The sequence below is a fragment of the Lipotes vexillifer genome, unplaced genomic scaffold (assembly GCF_000442215.2).
Source record: "Lipotes vexillifer unplaced genomic scaffold, Lipotes_vexillifer_v1.1 scaffold90, whole genome shotgun sequence".
Classification (NCBI taxonomy): domain Eukaryota; kingdom Metazoa; phylum Chordata; class Mammalia; order Artiodactyla; family Lipotidae; genus Lipotes; species Lipotes vexillifer.
The window spans coordinates 5,379,659-5,402,396 of NW_006782310.1; the positions used below are offsets into that span (position 1 = coordinate 5,379,659).

General features: G+C 41.1%; 1 protein-coding gene across 1 annotated transcript in view; it reads left to right on the forward strand.

Annotated features, from left to right (window-relative positions):
• Positions 1-22,738, forward strand: part of FHOD3 (formin homology 2 domain containing 3) — a 517,118-nt gene that overhangs the window by 362,584 nt on the left and 131,796 nt on the right. The window contains 1 exon segment of the mRNA XM_007455216.1: positions 4,547-4,651. Coding sequence (XP_007455278.1) covers positions 4,547-4,651 — 105 coding nt within the window.

Sequence of the window (22,738 nt, forward strand, 5' to 3'; positions counted from 1 at the left end):
GGCGGGGACCCCCTTGCGCGGAGGGTCCTCAGGGCCTGCCCTGCGGGCGCCCTCCCCGGCTTCTCAGCCCTTCCGCGCCGCACCCGGCCCCCCGAAGGCGTCACCAAGCGTAGAAAAGCTGCCCTATGTGCTTCACAGCCCCTTCCACCTCTTCTCCTATGACTTTGAGGACTCGCCCTTGGCCACCAAGGAAAAGGAAGCCGAATCCCAGCAGGAAAGCAGGTAGATCCGGCCCACGTGATGGCCTGTGCGAGGCTAACCCGGGGACGGTGACGCAGCGCGTTAGCTGCGTCCTCTGGCTTGTCTTTCGTTCGCTGCGTTTGTGGAGATTCCAGTCAGAGCAGAGAGCAGTTGTGGTGTGAACTCCCTGGGCGCTCACTAATTACCAGTATGTAGGCAAAAGGCAGAAGAGAAAATTCCAGCTGCTTGAATTGAGGAGCTCTTGTGTTATAATGTAATTACTAAAGATGGATTTTTGAATTTAAGGTTTATAAACATATGCACAGTCAGTCAAAATCTACACATCTCAAGCCCATCTCTCTAGCTCGGGCTCTCTTTTGATCTGCGGAAGGCAGCCAGGTGCTTTGCCAGCTTTCCAGGCAGCGTTTCGAGTGGGGTTTTCCTTCCTTTAACAGTTCCTCTGATTCTCTCCATCCGAGCACGTATTCTGCCTCCGAGCCTTACAGCTTCCGGTCTTTCTCTTCCAATAGGTGGGTGTCTTTTCTTTATCTCCTCTCCCTTTTCTATAGCTTTCTGTTTTTATTCCAATGTATGTAATTTTCTTTCAGACATTGCTCATAGCTTCCCATGAGATGGCAAACAATTGCGGTTTGAATCACTTCACAGGCATTAGTATAATTACGTTATTTAAGTATGGACACCTCAGTGATTCTTATGCAAACCGGAGATGAGGCAGAGGGAGGGAGGTGTGCAGATCAAAAGGGCACAGGGAATTTTCAGCAGGTGCTTGTCAGCTTGCCTGTGTGCCTGCCCTTCACTGATGCCTGGATCAGGACCTCTCTGCAGAGCGGGGAATGGGGAACAGAGGGTTTGCATATTTTAAACGATCAGTTGTCCAAAGTCGATAATAAAAGTCAGTATTGACTGATGGCCACTCCCATATTAAGAGTAATAATAATAATTGCTAACATTTATTGAACATTTATTGAGAGCCAAGCCCTGTACTTTAAAGTATCACTTAACCCTGAAGAGGTAGGTTCTATTTCTAGCCCTTATATACAGTGAGGAAACTGAGGCACAGAGAGCTTGGGTAAGTGGGGAGTGGTGTCTATCATCAGGAGTACGTGGCCTCCAGTTTGAACACCTCCAAACTGCAAGCCCTCTACCAGTCTCTTTTAGGTCTAAAATTCTCAGTTATTGTGATCTTTCACACAGTTTTCATGAAATGCATCCAACATAGCTCTCATGTTCCCCAAGAACAGTATCCGTGTACAAGTTAGGAGCTGCACATTTGACGGGAAGAAAAAATATCTTGGCAACCTCATCTTCCCCAGCAGGGTGGTGTTAGCCCAGGATGGTGATGGTCTCACAGCTTCTGACGGGGCTTTCCTGGGACCCAGGTCCCTCCCACTTGTTCCCCAGGCTTCAGTACCACTGACAGTCCTGGGGGATGAGAGCAATAGAAACATGGAAATGGACAAAACGACTATACACGTAAATTGAGAAAAGCATCTGCATGCTTGTGAATGAAGATTGGCTTGGATTTCACTGAGAAAAGTTTACAATTTTTAAATTATTTGACAGGAATTTGAATATTGTATAAATATCGTTCATACCAATTAATTTTCTGATGTTCACTCACTGTGGTTTTCAGAGGTCTGTATGGCCACAGATTTGACTGCTCAGTGGTTGACTGCAATTGAATGGGTTATAATAGGGACCAACCAGTTAGTCATTAAAAAGAATTTTTAAAAAATGCAAACACTAACGCACCATTATAAAGCAATTACACTCCAATAAAGATGTTAAACAAACAAACAAACAAACAAAACCAAAAAACGCCGTGTAGTGAATTGAGTGACTTGTATGATCCAGTTAGTTTGGCTGAAACTCAGAAGCAAAATTAGACCATGAGGTCGTTGAATTAATTGCTCAACCAGTAGAAAACCCAAAAGAGGGAAAACGACACTATGCTTGTTTTATTTCCATAACGTCATCGAAACATAATTTTAGTAAAGTAATCCTGTTAAAACATTCTCCGGGATGCCCACTTTTGGTTGGGAAGGGGATGGTTTTAGATGTTTGCGTAGAATAACAAGCTTAGTGTCCAGGCAGCTGGGTGACGCAGGGCTGAAGCTGGAGCCCAGGGCCTGTCCCCGAGGACTTGGAGGTCCTGGGCAGCATCCTTCCCTCCCAAGTGGGGCCCACTGCCTCCTGCTTCTCTCTCTCTCTTCCCTGCTGAGCTTGAGCTTGTGCTTCCCTTTCTGCTGCTTCCTTTCTTTTGTATATTCTCATCCTTTGCTTTTCTGTCTTCTCTGTGGCCTGTGGTTGTGGGGGCCCTCTTTTAAAAGTTTTTTATTTAGGTATAATTGACATAACGTTATATTGGTTTCAGGTGTACAGCATAGTGATTCAATATTTGTATAATTGGGGGCCCTCTTGAAAAAATCAAGCCAATACTCACTTGGAGAAGCAGTAAACAACCTGTTGGACAGGTAGAGTGTTGGGACTTTAAGAGATGAGAAGATGAGTGTCCAGAAACCAAGTCCCGTGAAGGTGGTATGTTAACAGGGGAGGATGGTGGGGTAGTATTGTGAGTCCCCATCTGCCTGCCAGAGTGCCTGGTACTTAGCACAGGCTGACACATGATACCAAATAAGCAAATTAGAAGAGCAACAGCCAACACACCAGACTTAGCAACACAGGATAGATTTGGGATAATATAAGTATTTTATTTCCCATTATAATAATGTAATTTATTAAGGAAAACTGAAATTTCACCTCCGTATTCCACTTTTAAAAATAGATGGCCTGGGCTTCCCTGGTGGCGCAGTGGTTGAGAGTCCGCCTGCCGATTCAGGGGACACGGGTTCGTGCCCTGGTCCGGGAATGTCCCACATGCCGCGGAGCGGCTAGGCCCGTGAGCTATGGCCGCTGAGCCTGCGCGTCCGGAGCCTGTGCTCCGCAACGGGAGAGGCCACAACAGTGAGAGGCCTGCGTACCACCAAAAAAAAAAAAAAAAAAAAAAAAGATGGTCTGTTTTTTTACACTTTTTTCTATACGTGGTTTTTAACCTTTAAGAATATTTTTTACAGTTGTGATCAAACTCATGTGTAATATTATATCTTGATGTTACATGCAGTATGTGTGTGTATATATTTATACACACACACTCTCGCGTACACGTACATTATAAACGTTTGCCATGTTATCACTTATAAATTGGCAATCATTTTAATGGTTGTGTAATCTTCCATTGACGAATGTTACATCAAACTTTCTTAGCCATTCTCACATTGTTACCTGGTTGGGTAGTTTCCGGTTCTTTGCCATGATCTCAATGAGGCTCCAGTGAGTATCTTCCTGTGTGATATTTTAGTATATAAATAACCATAAGGTTATGTAGACCTACTTGGTCAAGGGGTATCCACATTTTGAGGTCAAACTGCTTCCTAGAATGGTTAGTTGGTGGGAGTTTATATTGGATTCACTGCATGGGGGAAGGTCTTTGTGCACTTATATCATGGTGACCCTTGGGGTCCCACACACTCCGGTACTGTGTCCTCACCAGTTTAGCAGAAGGAGTCGGCCCTACCTTGTAGCTGAGGAGGTTGTGAGGCAAAGCTCTGATCATGATAGCCAAATACAAATAGATAGCTAAGGAACAGCTATTCTGAAAAACAAAGAAAACTCTAGACTTTTACAAATCCTGAAACTTCTTAGAGATGACTGGGAAATGATAAAAGCTCATTTAAACCTAGTGGCTGTAGTTTTGGTTCTAGGGAAATATTGGATGAAAACATCGAGTACGTGCACCTCTAAGCAGCAGGCCAGCCTAGAAGGTCTGGGGACAGTTCTCCTTGATCCTTGGGCATGTGATGAGATTATAGCATTTAATGGATGAAATTGATTCAGAAACACCTAAAGGAGAATTTTTAATCCGATATTTCTTTAGCTAATCATCTGGTATTTTCTGCAGACCTTTGATGCAGTTAATGCTAATTGTGCCACCACGAGAGGCAAGAAAATCTTCAGATTCAATTGAAAGTAATTTGGATTCTTGATTTATGTTAGCAACTAGTTTTAATGTACACTTAAAAAGAAAGGACATATGACGGTTTTATTGAAACCCTTTGTCATAAACTCTGCTGCCTGTTTTCGACTTTGGGAAATTTTTCTGATTAGAAATAAAACAAAGAAGTTACTAAGTTTCTTTAAGTTAGGGTAATCACTAACAGTGCTAGCATTTCCAGACCTGTTTTTCTTGCAAAAATTAGCATAGTTTGCCAAGTATTATTCATTTATTGACTGGTACTCATTTTTCTGTCCCTTCCTGCCCCACGACTTAAATCTCTGCACTCTCCAGATACAGCAACTTTGGCAACAACTCTCATCACTCCTCGAGGCCTTCGTCTGGATCCAATGTGTCCATCACCCTCACGTCACCTCCACAGGAGGCCGGGCTGGAAAGGTGGGTTTTAGAAGAAGCGTGGTGATGACTTCCCTGTCCGCAAGTGAAGGGAATCAGTTTGATTAAGAGGGCCCAAAGGAAAAGTATAAATGAAAAGAATAATCTGAAATATTTCCCTTTACAGAATATAGCCCAAAGGTAAGAGTCTTCTCTGTCTCTTTCACACTGTGTACTAAGTAAATATCTTATTAGAGGTGATATTTTATTGGTAATACTGTCTTATCTCCCTACATACTATAGATAGGTATACCAGTTTGTTCTAAAATATTTAAATGTGAATGTTTCTATTCACCTCTTAAAAACTGTTCTAGATTTTGTGTAAACGGTGCAATTTGTCTTATACACATCAGTTTTCACCTTTGAATGATTCATTGTATGTAAATCAGGAGGTAGTGGGCCTGTTAAGGTGTTGTGTTATTAATCCGGGACCTACCAGAAGAGAAACAGATTGTATGGGTCCATGGAAGGAATGTAACTTGGCAAGAGTACTAATTAGACCACCAGAAATGAACTGATTATTACTCCTAGAAGGGAATGATTGCACAGGATGTGTTTACAAGGGAAAGGTAAGACCTGAAATCTTAGAACAATTAAAAACAGGTACCCTTATATGGCAAGAGTGCTGAGTTAGAGAACACAGGCTAGGGTTCCAGCTCACTCAGTGGGAAGTTATTTAATCCCTGAGGGTAGATGCCCCTTATGCCAACCCTTACCTTAGAGGCTGGTTTTGATGAGCAGATGAAAAAGTACACATGAAAGCCTTGTGTGAACCCCACCATGTGGGTCCAGTAGGAAGTGACAATGTATAATGATGAGATATAACTTCCAGCAGCTCGTGATTGATCAGATATTGAGACATGAGCGATTCACAGAAGTCATTTGCCTCAAGTCCCGAATTTAAAACAAATTCTATCTGTATTCCAAATTCAGATCGTCTCCTGTGCATTCTGAAGTGTGTTTTGCTGAGCGCTGCTGGTGGTTGGGGGTTTGGTTGGGGTACAGAGCCCCAGGAGGAAGGACTGTCCAATGGGGTTTACCTGACCACACATCACCTGTACTGTCTAAGATGGTGCATAAACCCCATGGTGTCAAAATCCCAGGTTCCACAGTCCAGTGTGGTGCTGCGCTGGGCACATTTGGGCTCAGTTTGGTCTTGGTAATAAGGTAACAAGTTGATTACCCTGAAGACACTCTCTGCCATTTACCCTAGGGCACCTCTTCTGCGGATCAGCTGAGGTTGCCTGTGCTCCCAGAGAGGTCACCAGTAAAGAGAACCGTTGTCCTATTAGATGTGAGATGTGGGGCTGAAGTGAGGAATATGAGAGTATGACTGATATCACATCACATACCTCGCACATGCTTGGCTGCCAGCTCCTCGGGAGCAGAGAACCAGGCTCCATTCATTGCTGTGTCCCCCGTGGTACCTGGGGCTGGGCTGTGGCAGAGTTGAAGTACCCAGGTCAATTATCCACTCATTGCTTGGAAAACAGTTTGGAGGTCCCTGAAGTTGAGAAGTTACAAGGATAGAAGGTCTGCAGGTTTCCCAAGCCCTGGCCTTTGGGGGACATTGTTCCCAGGTCCTAACGGAAGCCCCAGCCTCAGCCTACTGGAAACCCAGGTCCAGTTTGGGCTGTTCCAGGAGTGCAGGTCCCTGAAGGACTCCTGTCTGTGTCTCCTTCCCTGCTGGGGCTGGCTGAGTGTCCCCTGGGGTTGCTGGGGGATTAAACGAGGGAGGAAGGGGCTGGTTTGCAGAGAGGATAGAGTGCCCTGGGGGGAGGCTGGTCTTCATCCTTAGGCCCTGGGGCTTTAGGGTTTTGAAGCAGCTGGTGATGCTCTCTAACTTGTCAACAGTGCAGAAGGAGCCAGCGGGGCGAGGCTGCAGAGACAGGGACCGCCAGAAGCCGCCTCTGAGTCTGAGAGAGGTGACCATGACCAAGAAGGGCAGAGGCCTTGGGGCTTGAGAGGATCAGCAGGTTGCCTGCTGCCAGGAGGGTGGGAGCAGGGGAAGCAAAGTGAGGGTTCAGGCTTGCGGGAGCCTGTGGGTGTTAGAAACAAGGAACTGAGGTAGAAGATACTGGAAGAGAAGCAAATCGAGGATGGAGATGTTCATCTTGGGACATGCAAGGCCTGAGGGGTCTGTCTGACACCCAGGGAGATGCTCCAGGAGCTGGGGAGGTGAGAACTCAGTGGTCCTCGGCTTGAAGAAGGCACTGGGTTAAGATCCCTTAGAGGGAGCCCGCACGCTGAGACCCAGTCACTGGGGACAGCAGGGGCCCCTCCTGTTCTCTCTTACTGTGCACTTCCGCCATAGGAAATTCATTACATCCACTGTATCCACTAGCAAGGAAAGCTTCAAAGAGTTCCCTACTTCCTTTCCATTTGCATGTTTTTTTCAACTATCACCATCTGCGACTTTGAAAAACCATGTGATGGATCATTTGAAACATCAGATGTGCCATTTCATTAAGGCCAGGAAGCCACCAGGCCGGGCTGCATCATCACTTCTTACTCTCACCTTGCTAGCTTATGTTTTGTGACTATTAAAAAAAAAAAAAAAAAAAAAAAAAAGGGGCCCCAACTCCAAATCATATTTGTATACTACCACCCAAGCATATTATGTCAGTTGTATTTATGATCATGTATATTTTCATACAGTTTATTTTTTTCTTTTTCCTATTTAATAACTGGATTCTTTGGATGTCACCATAATCTATTTTTACATTTACAAATATTTTTTGCCTTATTAAGATACATGATTGTTTTTACCGAGGTATATACTTCAGTAGAGTTTGTAAGATTTATCATTGAGGTGTTTTATAATACCCATAAGTATTGAAACCAAAAAGAAAACTCTTAGGAAAACCATTGAGCTACTATGAACAATTGCAAATTTGCGACGAGAACCCACATGTTCTGTCAGAACACTCCTGACTAATAAACAGCATGACAGGGCCCCATGCAGTACCGGGCAGTTCTAGAAATCCTTTCCCTTGATTTGGAAGCAAGTCTTACTTCTCTGAAGTCCTAGGAAAATCAGGCCAACTAAAACACTCCTTCAGGCTGGTCAGCCTGATTTGGGACTACAGCTGGGCATCACTGTGAGTTTGGAGTTTTCCATCTTTTTCCCAAGCATATTAGTGTGTTGGATGTTAATAAAACTCAGAATGATAAATCAACCTAGAAAGGAAGAACTGAAGAAACAATATATAAATTAAATCAAGGCAGGGGTATTAAAACGAATCCATCTCCACATCTCCTATTACAGGTTCGTTTATAGGGCTCTTTTCGAAACACAGAGTGTAGCATTGATTTTCGTGAAATTGCAGCTTGAGTTGTGCCCAAACAAAACAAAATAAGAAAACCGGAACTATTTGCAAAAGCCCTCAGGGATACAAGATGCAACTGTCTAATGAAAGCAGACTTTTAAAATGCTTCAATTTTGAAAATGTGCTTTTTGAGTGGAAATGTTCTAAATATTTTCTTTTTAAAAGAAAACAAAATTACAAGACTATTTGAACCATTCACGTTCAAACATTCAAATGAAACAAACGAGCAAACAATAATCACAGCACAGTCACTGCGGCTCTGGTCAGAGCTCATCCTCTCTCCATCCCTGCGGCGCCATCCCCCATCTGGTGGCCTTTTCAGAAGTGGCAGCTGGAGGCTTGTCTGGTGTTGTGACAGCAGTTACGGAGGGAGTTTGGGGGAATGGTAAGTCTAGTGCCGGGGGTTGAAGGTGCTTTGAGGCGGGTCAGTCTTTGTGCTGGGGCTAGGAAATAAGTTCTCTGGGAATGAGGCCCCCTGGGGTGGGGGGGATGAGCAGGTGAAGACGCTGAGAGCTCAGTGGGTACACCTTGGAGAGTTGAGGAGGCCAGGGAGGACTTCCCTGTAGACCTGGCAGTATGTGCCATAAGCACTGACTCTGCTCTCTTTCCCCCTTACGATAGCGCTGTTGTCCGCTGTAAATGGCAATCACCTGCCCGTTTTACAGACTAATGTCAGGAGTCCTTAGAAGTTTGGGAATTGTCTGCCTTGTATAGTCGTCCCGGCAGAGTTTTTCTGACTTCCTGGAAGACTATAAGCCCAGATACTAGTAGTGACACTTCCTTTGGGAATAAATGATGAATAAAGGATGCAACTTTAAATTCTGTTGTATTACTGTTTATATGGGCTTAGCATGTATTGTATACGCAGTATAACATTTGAAAGGTGTGAAGGGGTGCACAGTGCAAGTGAAGCTTCCTCCTACCCAGAAGCAACCACTCCTAGCAATTTCTTATGTGTACCTCCAGAGATATTTTACGTTAGTATCAGCATATATGTGTTTAATATAGCTTTACACAAATAGTAACACACTACACAAACTACTCTGCATCTGGCTTTTTCACTTAAAAATATACCTAGGTTCTTTTTCCATGGCAATCCTTGTAGCTTTTGCATTCTTTCTAATGCTTTGTTCTCTGGGTGCTTTTTCATATGCCTAGTCCTGTAATGATGGGCCCTAATCTTTTGCTGTTACAAACAATACTGCAGTGTAATCTTTATCCACGTGTCTTTTTGTCCATGTGTCATTTTGCACATGTGTGATTATCTCTAGGATAAAAGCCCAGAAATAGATTTAGTAAGTCAAGTTTTTGTATTTCTAAAATTTTGATTGATTTTTGCCAAGTTGCTCTTCATGAAGATTGTACCAGTTTTGGTTCTCAACCACAGGTGTGTGAGAGAGCTTGTTTTCCTACACCTCTGCCAAAGAGGTGTCGTTCAACTAGTCAGCCATTTTCCCCCAGTAGTGAAGAGTTGTGTGTCATTAACATTTAAATTTGCATTTCTTATTGTGAATGTGATTGAGCATGATTTCCTATGTCCAGGTACCTTTCCTTTTCTGTGAATTTTTGGTTCATGATCACTGTTCTTTTTCTTATTGAGGTATACAGGTTCTTTCTAAACTGCAATAGGTGAAGCAATTATTTTCCTCAGTCGTTGGTCTTTTTACAACATTTATGGTGTTTTTACCACGCAGAACGGTTTAAATTTTGGAGTCAAGTTTATTAATCTTTTCTATCTTCTGGGTTTAGTGTTCCTCATGAGGACAGCCTTTTCTCCCATGGTTTCTTCTATTATTTCTATAGCTAAAGTTTTCACATGGAAATATTTTATCTATCTGGAAGTTACTTTGGCATATGGTATGAGGCAGAGATCCAAGTTACATTTTTTTCACTTGTTTGAGTACCATTTAGTGAGCAATCCATCATTTCCCTATCGATTTGTCATATACCAACAGGAATATGGGCTCTTTTATGTGTCTGTGCAAGCTGTTCCCATAGGAGCATTTCCCATCTCCTCTGGTGCCCACCTTCTCGGATGGATCAACTGTTTGAGGCCATCAGGAGCCCCCCTTCCTCCCAGTTTTTGGAATATGACTGTATCATGTGCTACCTTCAAACAGTCCGTTATTTTTGTCATATGCTGTTGTGGGGTTTTGTATGGTGGTTGACTGTGCTGCAATAAAGAGAACGGGAACATCTGGGGAAGCTGGGACCAAGCAGCTAGGACAAGGAGAGTGGGAGCCTGCTGTACTGAGCTCAAGCCCCCCTCGCTTCCTGTGACCCCCTAGGACACTTGTCCCTACCACTGATATCGTAACTCCTCCCTCTGAATGAAGGTCTCCGTTTCCATGCATTTCCTGCCTATTTTCAGTTACTTTCACTCTTGTAGTTCTTAGCTGCTTGCAGGCCCAGTGACCATTGCCCCGAGTATAATTCGCTGCTACCTGTGTCTCCCTCATCCTGATTTCCTCCTCCACGTGGACTGCTCTGTATGGGTGTCTGGGTGCTTGTGTCTTTCTGTTCTAGTCTGCTTTGGCTTTTATTATTTCTGGCCTTTGCTAGTATCTACGTATGCCTTGAGGTTCTACTTGTCTGGTTTTCAAATCACTGCTTTTTCCAAATATATGATCCATGTATTTTTCTGGATCCCAGTCCTTGCTGGCTGTGTTCCATCTCTTGGTCTACACAGTACTTTTTCAAACATTGTGTCAGTAGAGTTGAGAGCTCCATTGTCCAATGGGCTCTAGTTAAATTTTTATTTTTAATTTATTTTTTTGAATTTCTGAATTTCATTTTATTTATTTTTTTATACAGCAGGTTCTTATTAGATTGGGATTGACATATATACACTAATATGTATAAAATGGATAACTAATTTATTTTTAATTTAAATTGCTCAAAGTAGATTTTAAAAAATATCAGAGACAATCCTGATTAGCATGTAAAGTGGGATAAAAGGCATTGCCTTTCTTTGTGATCACAGTTAATGGCATAGAGCCCACAACGGCCAACAGAAGGAAAAAGATACCAACAGGGACAGATTCCCTGCGGTTCAAACCAAGAGGCTGTGTAGCTGTGTGCTCCTGGTGCTGGGCACCAAGTAAATTTCCTACTCCCCTGCTGCTGGTTCCTGATAGCAATCTTGTTACAGGCAGTGAGTTCCTGGAAGGCACAATGTGGTCCTGATTAATCCATTGTGTTACATCCAAAGTGCACAAGAGGAGACGCACTGGTCCACTGACGGAGTGAGTTTACAGTAGGGTCTGGCTCCCTGATGGCAGCTTCATACAGTGACTGTGGGCATTAGGGGACCTGGGCTCTGCGGTAGCCCATGTGGGTTTTAGATCTGATTTCTTCTCACCGTTCCTACTGCCATAGATTTAGTCTGAGATCTGTGTCATGCCTGGACTATGTAGTGCAGTGATGTATGTCTTCCATCCTTTCTGAAATATGGATCTGACATTTCCTGCTTAGAAACCTTGAGTGCCTCCCACTACCTATCTGTGAACCTAACCTGGTTAACATCATCTCTAGGATCTCTCGCGTTTGGGTCCTGCATGCACCTTGCAGCTTCATCAGCCATCAGCGTCCCCATCCTCACTGTACTGCAACTGCACAGAAGTGCTACCAGGCTCTCCTGAGGCCCCTTCCTTCATATTTGCTCTGTCCTCTGACCAGCCTCCTCATCTCTTCATTCAGTCAATTCCTTCTCATCCTCCGAGATCCAAGTAGGTGACATCTGTCTGTAAAACTCCTCTGACTTCCTCAGGCAGAACGAATTGTGACATTCTTATGGGTTCATATACCTCAATTTAAGTTCTCAGCTCTTTGAATCATTATGTGTTTATCCTTCTGTTTCTAAAATAAGGGTCACAAACGTACAGTGGTCTGAGGGTAGTGAACCTGGGTTCCACAAAGCCATGGGATAAAGATGGTTCACATTTCTGGACTGGCCATTTCTTTTTTAAAGATTCAGGAATCCTTAAGACAAGCAGGACTGGAGAATCCACATACATGTAAATTGTAAAGATAAAAGTGTTTGCTTTTGCAGGGAAGCACTTTCTGCTCGTCCTATGTTCCTTTCTGTCAGCCTTTTGGCTGCTTTGCTATTGGGCGTCTCCTCTCTACATCTCTCCAGCATGAGATTCCCTATTCCTCACTGCCCTGCCCCCTACCTGTTTGTCAAATAACCAGGCGAACAAATATATGAGCAGTTTTAATCTCTTCTAACCCTGTTTCCTTCCTTTGGAAAGTGGGGTTAGAATAGATTTTTTAATTTTTAATTTTATTTTTTTGGCTGCGCTGTGCAGCTTGCAAGATCTTAGTTTCCTGATCAGGGATCAAACCTGGGCCCCTGGCAGTGAAAGCTCCAGGCCCTAACCACTGGACTGCCAGGGAATTCCCAGGAATAGATTTTTTTAAATTAGACAGTTCTCTCACCCTTGTTTACTTAAAGGGTATCTATAGCAACCTTAAGAGGTATATTTTGTAATTCTGTTTGGAAGTGAGAACAGTGTGTGTGTGCAAGAGAGGTAGGTGAGCTCTGTAACAAGGAAGTGCAAATCACTCATCAAAATAGTGCAGATAGAACAGCTACACCACAGACCTGGAGACACTTACCGTTGTTCCACGCTATAAACTGAGCCCCGCACCATCATCCCTGCTTGTGCACCTCTCCCAGTGGGACAGCCCCCGACGGCCAGGTTTCCAGTTGTCGTTGGCTACAGTGGTTTTGCACTGGCATTGTAAGAAGATCACAGAGAGAAAATGGGTAGGAAGGATGGGGAAGATTTCTCCTTCAGAAAATGTTTCTGGGTCCCTGGTCCCATTTCCCTGCTCCTTCCCACAAAGCCAGGCCACGAGTGAGTAAGCTTTACTATTATAGTGGAAGAGACTGGGTTTCTGGGTTGATTTTGGAAAGTGTGTGTGTAAACACACATATATAGATAGAAATATAGATAGATATCTAGATAGATAGAGATAGAAACACACACCCCTTCCTACCCTTTTTCACTCTCTAGTCTTTGTACAATGCTAGTGCAAAACCATGGTAGCCAGTGACAACTGGAAACCTGACTGTTAGGTGCTGTGAACGTGCGTGTGCGCATGCACACACGCACGCACACGCACACATTACATACTCATCCATTTCATTCAGTGAGTGTTTATCAGGTGCTCACAGTGTGCCATGAGTGCTGGCCTGGGAATCCAACATTGATTGAATCAGACCCTGTCCCTGACTTCATTGAGCTTACACTCTAGTGGCAGAAACGGAAGGTTAGCAAAGCATCAGCAAATAGTATTGTGAAGAAAATGAACCGTCATAGAAGAACTGGAGAAAGAGAGGCCATCAGTGTGGGGAGCCTAGCACTGGTCCTCCATCCTCACGACTGACACCTCCAGTAAGAGGTCTGGGAAACTGAGTCACCGATATAAGGCAAATTGCACTTTGTCCCTAGGTTTGCCTGGTGGGAGGGCGAGGGTGGGGAAGGGAGGTAAAGAGGGAGATAAGAAAATAGAGTGATTCCACATCTTTCTTCGAGTCATGATCCTGAAGATCTGGAAGCGTTTTGGGAGATTGTGTTTGGAAGACATTTGGTGTTCAGAGGAGAGGCGGGCATGCAGGGGAGGGGTAAGTTGGCCTGGAGTGGAGAGGAAGGGGGAACGACTGGAAAGATGGGCTTCAGTTCGAGCAGGCAAGGCCCAGAAACTGGAGGACATAGGAGGGGCTGGTGGCAATCAGTGCTTTTGGAAGCTGTCAGGAGAATGGGTTAATTATAAAGCCTAGTTGAGGTGGACCTGTGACAGGAGAGGACTGACCTCCTTCTGGCTGGAGGACTCACTTGGTCTTGGACAGTAGGGTGGGATGTAAGAGGGAACCGGCAAGAACTGCTGTATGCTTGGGCTCAGGGCCTGCAGAAGGGGCAGGTGGACAGGCTGAAGCATGATGCCAGCCAGGCATGGAGGATGGCTTCATGCTTTATGCACGAGCCAGCACAGTCCATGAGATAGCCCGTGGGACCAGTCTCTACTGCAGCTGCGGGAGCCCTGCTGTTTCCTCCTGTGGCCGGGAAGCTCAGACCTGCACCAAAATGGTGTGTGACAGGCTGGAGAAGGAGAGCAGAAGGAACCTTTAAGTTCACATCCCCATCTTTGATGACAGCTGTCTCCAGGATTGTAGCAGGAACGATGAAGAAAAGTTGCCTGTTTCTTGATGCTGCCTCTGGGGTTTGCTCATTTCATTCTGAAAGCTGGGATGTGACCCTGAAGGTGTGAAAAAGGTTCTGCCATTTTCTTGTTTCAAGGCAAGCAAAATGCCTTTTATAACCGGGCACAACCCAGAGTTACCTCTTGTCCTGTGATCATTGGATTGGGTCACCCCAGTTTCATAGCCAGGTTGTAAAGACAGCCGTTCTGCTTCATTGAATTACCATTTTATTATTATTATTGACCTCTAAGTCTTCATATTAAATTACCTACTTGTGAATTAAGTGATACTTTCAAATATCAATTTGTGAACTTAGTTTGGGTTTCGTTAATATTTAACCAGAGATTGTAATTTTTTAAAATAAGAAATGTTGAAGATTTGCTCCTTTCACAAATAAGATTTTACTTAACTCAAACTTACCAAAGGAGCATTTATTTTTAAACAGCTTTTGCAGTATAATTGACATACAAAAAACTGGACGTAGGTTTTGACATATGTTCTGCCAGTGAAACTATTACCACAATTGAGATAATGCACAAGTTCATTACTCTTAAGCATTTTTTTCATGCCCTTTTGTGATTATGGCTGCTCCTCCCTATCCCCAAGCAACCATGGGTCTGCTTTCTCTCATTATCGATTGGTTTGCATTTATAAGAATTTCATGTACATGTAATTGTGCAGTAAGTACCCTTAGAGAGGGGATGACTTCTTTCAGTTAGTGTAATTGTTTTGAGACTCCTCTATTTTGTTGCATGTTTCAATAGTAAATGCCTTTCTTATTACTGAGTAGTACTCAGTTGTATGAATATACTACGATTTCTCTGTTTACCTGTTGATGGACATTTGGGTTGCTTCCAGTTTTGGCTATGAATAGTTGTGTACAAGTCTTTGTATGGAAATTTGCTTTCATTTCTTTTGGATAACTACCTAGAAATGAAATGGCTCAGTCATATGGTAGGTGCATGTTTAGCTTTGTAAGTAATTGTTAAACTATCTTCCAAAATGGTTGCATACCAGAATAATGTGGGCCTCATAAATTGAGATGAAATATCTTTCCTTCCTCTTCAACTTTCTAGAAGAGTTTGCATAGCATTAGTGTTATTTATTCCTTAAATATTTCTTAGAATTCACCAGGGAAGCTCTCTGGGAGTAGAGTTTTCTTCATAGGAAAGTTTTAAACTACAAATTCAATATCTTTAATAGATGTTTATCTGATATCAATCCACATCAGGTCATGTATTTCTTCTTGAGTGACTGTTAGGAGTTTTTGTCTTTCAAGGAATTTTTCCATTTCATCTAAGTTGTCAAATTTATTGGCATAAAATTGTTCAAAATATTCCCTTATTATTCTTTTAATATCTCTTTCAATCCTAAAGTTCATAATTTTTGTTTTCTCTTTTTTTTTCCTGATCAGTCTGGCTAGAGGTTTATCAATTTTATTGATTTTAAAGAATAGTTTTTGGTTTCACTTAACTGTCTAATATTTTTGTTTTATGTTTCATTGATTTATACTCTCTGTATATCCTTTTTTGTACTTACTTTGGGTTAAATTTGCTCTTATTTTTCTAAGTTGGAAGATGATGCCATTGATTTGAGACTTATTGCCTTTTCTAATATAGGCATTTAGTGTTATACATTTTCCTCTACATATTGCTTTAGCTGCATCCCACAAATTTTTAACATGTTGTGTTCTTATTTTCACTTAGTTCAAAATGCTTTTTAATTTCCCTTTTGATTTCTCCTTTATCCATGGGTTATTTCAAAGTATTTATTTAGCTTATAAATATTTGTGGATCTTCCAGATCTTTCTGTTATGGATTTCTAATTTAATGAAACTGAGGACAAAGAACATATTTTGTATGGCTTGAATCCGTTTAAATTTATGGAGCCTTATTTTGTAGCCCAGAATATGGTCTATTGTGGCAAATGTTCTGTGTGCATTTGAAAAGAATATGTATCCTGATATTATTGGGTAGAACATTTTATATGTTTTATATTTAAATTGGGTGGAATTAGTTGTATATTTAAAGTGGGTTTTGTTTTGTTTTTGTAGACAGCATATTGTTGAGTCTTGCTTTTTTATTGAATCTGACCATCTCTGCCTTTTAATTGGGGGTGTTTGAGCATTTATATGTAATGTGATTATCAATTTGTGATTGATATATTGTTGTTATGCTTACTTTAATCAATCTATTATCTTTTAAAGGTATTTAAATAATAATAAATATGCTTTGTATTTACCTATCTTATCTTTTCTATTGCTTTTTATTTCTTTGTGTAGATCCAGATGGCTATGTGCTGTCATTTATCTTCTGCTTGAAGGATTTTCTTTCACATTTCTTGTAGTGCAGGTATACTGATGATGAATTCTTTCCATTTTTATATGTCTGAAAAGGTCTTTATTTCACCTTCATTTTTAAAAATATTTATTTTATTTGGTTGCACTGGGTCTTAGTTGTGGCAGGTGGGCTCCTTAGTTGTGGCATGCAAACTCTTATTTGCGGCATGCATGTGGGATCTAGTTCCCTGACCACGGATCAAACCTGGGTCCCCTGCATTGGGAGCACAGAGTCTTATCCACTGTGCCACCAGGGAAGTCCCTCACCTTCATTTTTGAAAGATATTTCTGCTGGGTAGAGAATTATAGATTGACAGGGTTTTTTTCTTTTAGTGATTTAAAGATGTTGCTCTACTTTCTTCTATCTTACATTGTTTCTGACAATAAACATTCTGTAATTGTTTTTGTACCTCTGCATGCAATGTGTCTTTTTTCCTCTGGTGGATAAAGAGATTCTCTCTTTATCATTTGTTTTAAAATTTTGATTTTGATCTGCCTCCATGTAGTTTTCTTCATGTTTCTTGTGCTTGAGGCTTGTTCAGATTCTTGGGTCTATGGGTTATAGTTTTTATCAAAATGGGAAAATTTTCAGTGCTTATTTCTTCAAATTTTGGGGGTACTTTTCACCTCTCCTTTCTTTTGATGACTTCAGTTGCATATATATTGAGCAACTTAAGTTTACCAAAGTTTATGGGTGCTCTATTGATTTTTTCCAGTCTTCTTTTGCAATGTGTTTCATTTTGAATAGTTTCCATTTCTGTGCCTTCAAGTTCACAATTTTTTTTCTCAAGCATCAATCACCTTTACCACTGAATTCTTTTTTTAAATTGAAGTGTAATTGACATACAACATTATATTAGTTTCAGGTGTACAACATAATGATTCAACATTTGTGTACCTTGCAAAAGGATCACACCATAAGTCTAGTTATGATCTGTCAACATACAAAGTTACAATTGTTTTCTCTTGTGATGAGAACTTTTAAGATTTACTCTCTTAACAACTTTCAAATATGAAGTACAGCATTACTGACTATAGTTACACTCCTGTGACTTATTTATTTTATATCTGGAAGTTTGTACCTCTTAATACCTTTCACCTATTTTGTCTAACTCCTAACACCCCCTTCTCTGGCAACCAACAATATGTTTTCTGTATCTATGAGTTTGTTTTGTTTATTCATTTGTTTTGTTTTTTCTAAGATTCCACATATGAATGAAATTATGTGATATTTGTCTTTCTCTGTTTGACTTATTTCACAAGGTCCTTCTGTGTCATCACAAATGTCAAGATTTTATTATTTTTTTATGCCTGAATAATATTCCATTGTGTATATATACCACATCTTCTTTATCCATTCATCCGTCAGTGGACATTTAGGTTTCCACATCTTGACTATTGCAAATAATGATGCAATGAATATAGGGATTCATATGTCTTTTCAAATTAGTGTTTTTGTTTTCTTTGGACAAATACCCAGAAGTGGAATTTTTGGGTCATATGGTAGTTCTGTTTTTAATTTTTTGAGGAACCTCCATACTGTTTTCCATAATGGCTGCACCAGTTTATATTCCTACCAACAGTGAACAGGGGTTCCCTTTTCTCCACATCCTTGCCAACACTTGTTATTTCTTGTCCTTTTGGTAATAGCCATTCTGACAGGTGTGAGGTGATATCCCACTGATGATTAGTGACATTGAGCATCTTTTCATGTGCCTCTTGGCCATCTTTATGCCTTCTTTGGAAAAATGTCTATTCAGATCATCTGAACTGGGCTCTTTTTTATACCTTTCATGTCTTAACATGTTCATAGTTTCTTTAACTTCTTGAATCTATGGACTATAGTCATAATAACTTTTAATGTTCTAGTCACCTAGTTCTATCATCTATGTCATTTCTGGATTGTTTTCAATTGATAGATTTTATTTCTTCTTTATGGGTTGTATTTTCTTCCTTGTTTGCCTGCCTGGTCATTTCTTAATGGATGCCACACCTTGTAAATTATCTTTTATTTTTTTTGGATTCCTATAAATATTCTTGAGCTTTGTTCTACGATGTGATTCATTCAGAAAGTTTGATCCTTGGACTTCCTTGGTGGTCCAGTGGTTAAGAATCCATGCTTCCAATGCAGGGGGTGAGGGTTCGATCCCTGGTCGGGGAACTAGGATCCCACATGCCATACAGTGTGGCCAAAAATAAAAATAAATAAAAATAAAATAAAAGTTTGATCCTTGCAGGCCTCATGTTTTTAGCTTTAGGCAGGACCAGAGCTATGTTTAGTCCAATAGTTTACTTCTTACAACTTTAACTGATGCCCCCTGACCCTTTGGCTTCTGCTTCTCCCAACGACACATTCTCTCCCCGCTTTCCAGTTCAAAGTCATGGACGCACGATTATGATTAGCTCATCCTTCTACACCAGAAGCCTCACACACCGCTAGACAGCTTGCCTTTGGATGAGCTACCTTTGGGGCAGGAACCCACTCTGTATTCACTTAGCTGTTGCCAGGGGCACAGGGTCCTATGCAAAAATCATTATCTCAGCAGGTCTTCATCATGTATCTTCCCTTGGAAAATGGGCTGGGGATGTAGACACATATAGACTAACATATACAAATTACTCTGACTTAATACATCCTCATTTTTCAGTATCTAATTGATTCATCAGGTGACGAGTCATGCAGCTCTTCTAAGTGCCAGGATACAGAGATGAATGAGAAAATAGGATCTGACCCAGAAACTTAGACTGCAAGAGGAAATATAATAACATATATGGAAATGATGAAGGCCAAATTTAGGGTAGTGGTCATTTTTAGGAAAGAAATGAAAAAAAAAAAAATTTAAGCTGAGACATGTACTGTGGCAAGTACTGCAAGAATGGTACTTTACTAAGTACCCGTGGTGTGGGGATGGAAGGAATATAGGTCAATATGGGGGCTCTGGCCTGATAGGCCTGTTTAAAAGCTCAGCTCTGCTACATCCTAAGTTTAACTTTGCTCTGCCTCAATTTCCTCATCTATAAAGGAGATAATAATAGAACTTAGTACAAGAAGTTGTAGGGATTAAAAGAGCCATTTTGTGTAAAATAATTGGCACAGTGTATTGTCTCCATAAATGTTAACTATTATTATCAACCACATTTCAGTGCAATCGAGTTCCTGTTCCAGACGTCCCAGCAAGGGAGGCTTGAACCAGATGGGATTTCTGGGGCAGTTCCTGGAGACTTTTACGGCCAAGATGAAATACTGCAATTCCTCTCACTCAGAGTATATCATCCACTCCCTTGCAAAATCTCTCTGGCCTCTGGCCACCTGCATTCTTATGTGGCTTCATTTGGTTGCAGCTGCCTTGGGTGTAACTTAGATGACTTCAACTTTCCAGGTGCATTCCGGGTGGCACGCAGTCCTGATGATGGACCCAGCTTGTAGCCATAATGGGAAGGTTCAGATCAAACCCACAGCCCACTCTGGCCCCTGAGGCTGTGAACCTCAGGCTGGAACTCCCCTGCGTCTGTAGAGTTTAGACTCCCAACATAAAGTGATGTGTGTTCAGCGTCTACTGTGGCCCAGATGCTGTTCTAAGCAAACTCATGGGTACACTCTCATGTAAACCTAATAGTACTTCATGAGTTGGGAGTATTATTATCTCCATTTTACAGACATGTAAAGTGAGGCTCAGAGACGTAAAATGACTGGCTATACTCAGGTTTTCTCAATCCAAAGCCTTGTTCTTATTCCTTTACACCCTAGCTTGTCCCCAGACTGGCCAAGATTAAACAATGCAGCAACTTCCAGTCACTACAGGCATTTTCCTGAAAGATTGAATATGAAAGTTAAAAATCTCTTAAAGATGCCTTTATAAAGAGAAAAATTCACCATACTAGCTTGAATTTTGGTGTTTGGGTATTTTCTTTTAATTTTTTCTAGCAGTGATTTGGGATATTCCCTTTGTATGGTTTGAATGCATTCCAGCATTGGTATTATAGGTAAGCTTATTTCCAGAAACAGGATTTATAGGGCCAGGGTTTATACTCTTACATGTTTGGCTTATCTAGGTAGAGGGAGATCTAGGGAAATTTAATTTATTAATATTATATGTGTAACTCTTTGTTCCCAGTATGACCAAAGTAGACTATATGTTCATGAGGCCCTTTAATTGCCCTTTCCTGCTACAGGAATCTGTGTTAGGGCAACCAAGAGAATGGATCTTGAATTGTAGAAGGCATTTGCTGCATTTTAGGAAAAGAGGAACCAGTCTTCATTGCTTTGCATTAGCAGCTCACATCTCAGTTCTCTGAAAGAGCCTCCATGTGTTGTTAACACTGCCTGCCTGTGTGTTCACTGGTATACACTGGCCTCAGAGCCAACATGAGGTCTGCCTTTGCAGCATCTCAGTTGGACAGGGGATCATCTGCATTCCCCTTCCTTAGAGGCACCCAGGAAGGAATGACAGCATCCACTAGATAAGACTGAACACTTTTTACTTTCTCAAGTTCTAATACTATTCTAATTTTAAACAAGCTCCAATATTCTCATTTGAAACAAGGAAATGATGTTAATGAATGATATAGAGAAGCTTCACTGTGACCTCATTAGTATAGCCACTAATGACCCATTATTAAGTTACCATGCCTGAAGTTTTCTTGAAACAAGCTGATATATTTAGAAGAACAAATTAAAGTCAGAAGCATAAGGGGAAATGGCAAGGTCCTTATTTTGCTCCTCACCCAAGAGCTTCTCTCTCCTCCCTCTGAAAAGAGAACTCAAGAGATGAAGCTGCTGATCCGTACGAAGACCACCACACAGGGCAGGCTGGGGGCTGAGCTAGAATCAGATTCGCCTAAAATAATTGTCCTGTGTAGGGTACCTTATTTTTTGTTTTGTTTTTAAATTTTGTAATTGGACATAACTTTTAATGTTCAGCTAGCTTGGGGCTTCAAAGATATTTTATATTAACTGTGAGCTATTTGTCTACCCAAGGACTTTTGATTATTAAAGAGAAGTGGAATGAATTTTAAAAATGTATTCCAGGCTTACAGAAAATTGTAGATAATTACAGAAATTATAGAGCAATAAAGAACATTATATATAAAATTGAAGACTTCATCTCTTTTCTTCTTCTCTGGAGATGACCACTACCCTGAATTTGGTGTTTACCATTTCCATATATGTTTTTATATTTTTCTAAATATCATGTATCCCTAAATAGTGGGTGGTTTTTCTCTGCATGTATTTAAACTTCATAAAAATAATAGCATGCTGTTCATGTTCTTCAAACTACTTGTCACTATCAATATATTGTGCTTTTGAGAATCATCCAAGTTAGTCCGTATCACTGTATTTCATTCATTTGCTCAAGTATAGAGTATTCCATTTGTAGGTATTTATGCTGTTTCTAATTATTAGCTATTAGCAGTACAAAACGGTGTAATATATTGTATTATTGTACATGTCTGTCATCTTTACCCATGCAAAGGTTACTCTAGTATAAACCTGGAAGTGGAATTGCTGGGTTGCAGGATATGCACATCTTCAAGTGTATTAAGTTTCTCCAAAATGATTTTATCAACTTAGACTCCCAGAAGCAATATATAGGAGTTCTTGTTGTCTTGTTCTGTGGCAATGCTTAGTGTCATCAGGCACTAATTTCTGTCAGTCTTCAACCTGAGAGGTGTGAAGCAATATCTCACGATGGGTTTAGCTTACATTTCCTTTCCCTGATTTCTGGTGAAGATGAGTAGCGTTCATATATTTATTGGCGATTTAGTTTTTTTCTTCAGTGAAATGCCCATTATCTTTTGCTCATTTTTCCATTGCCCATTTTTCCCCTGGGTAGTTTGTCTTTTTCATACTGATTTAGAGGGGTTCTCTTTGCATTGAGTTTACTGATACTTTGTGGTTTATATGTGTTATAGTTAGCTTCTCCCAGGCTGTGGCTTTTCTTTATCCTTAGTCTTTCAATGTATACAAATTTAAAATTTTAACATATGCATATGTATTAAATTTTCCCTTTTTGATTTCCCTTTTGGGTTTCTTGTCTAAAAAAATTCTTATCCTAATATCTAGAAGTTGTAAAGTTTTGCTTTTTACATTTTCACTTAAACTTCCTAGAATTTATTTTTGTGTCTGGTATGAGGAAGGGCTAACTGTATTTTGTCTTATATAGCTAATAGTTGTCTCAGCACCATTTGTTAAATAGTTCATTTCCTTCCTGCTG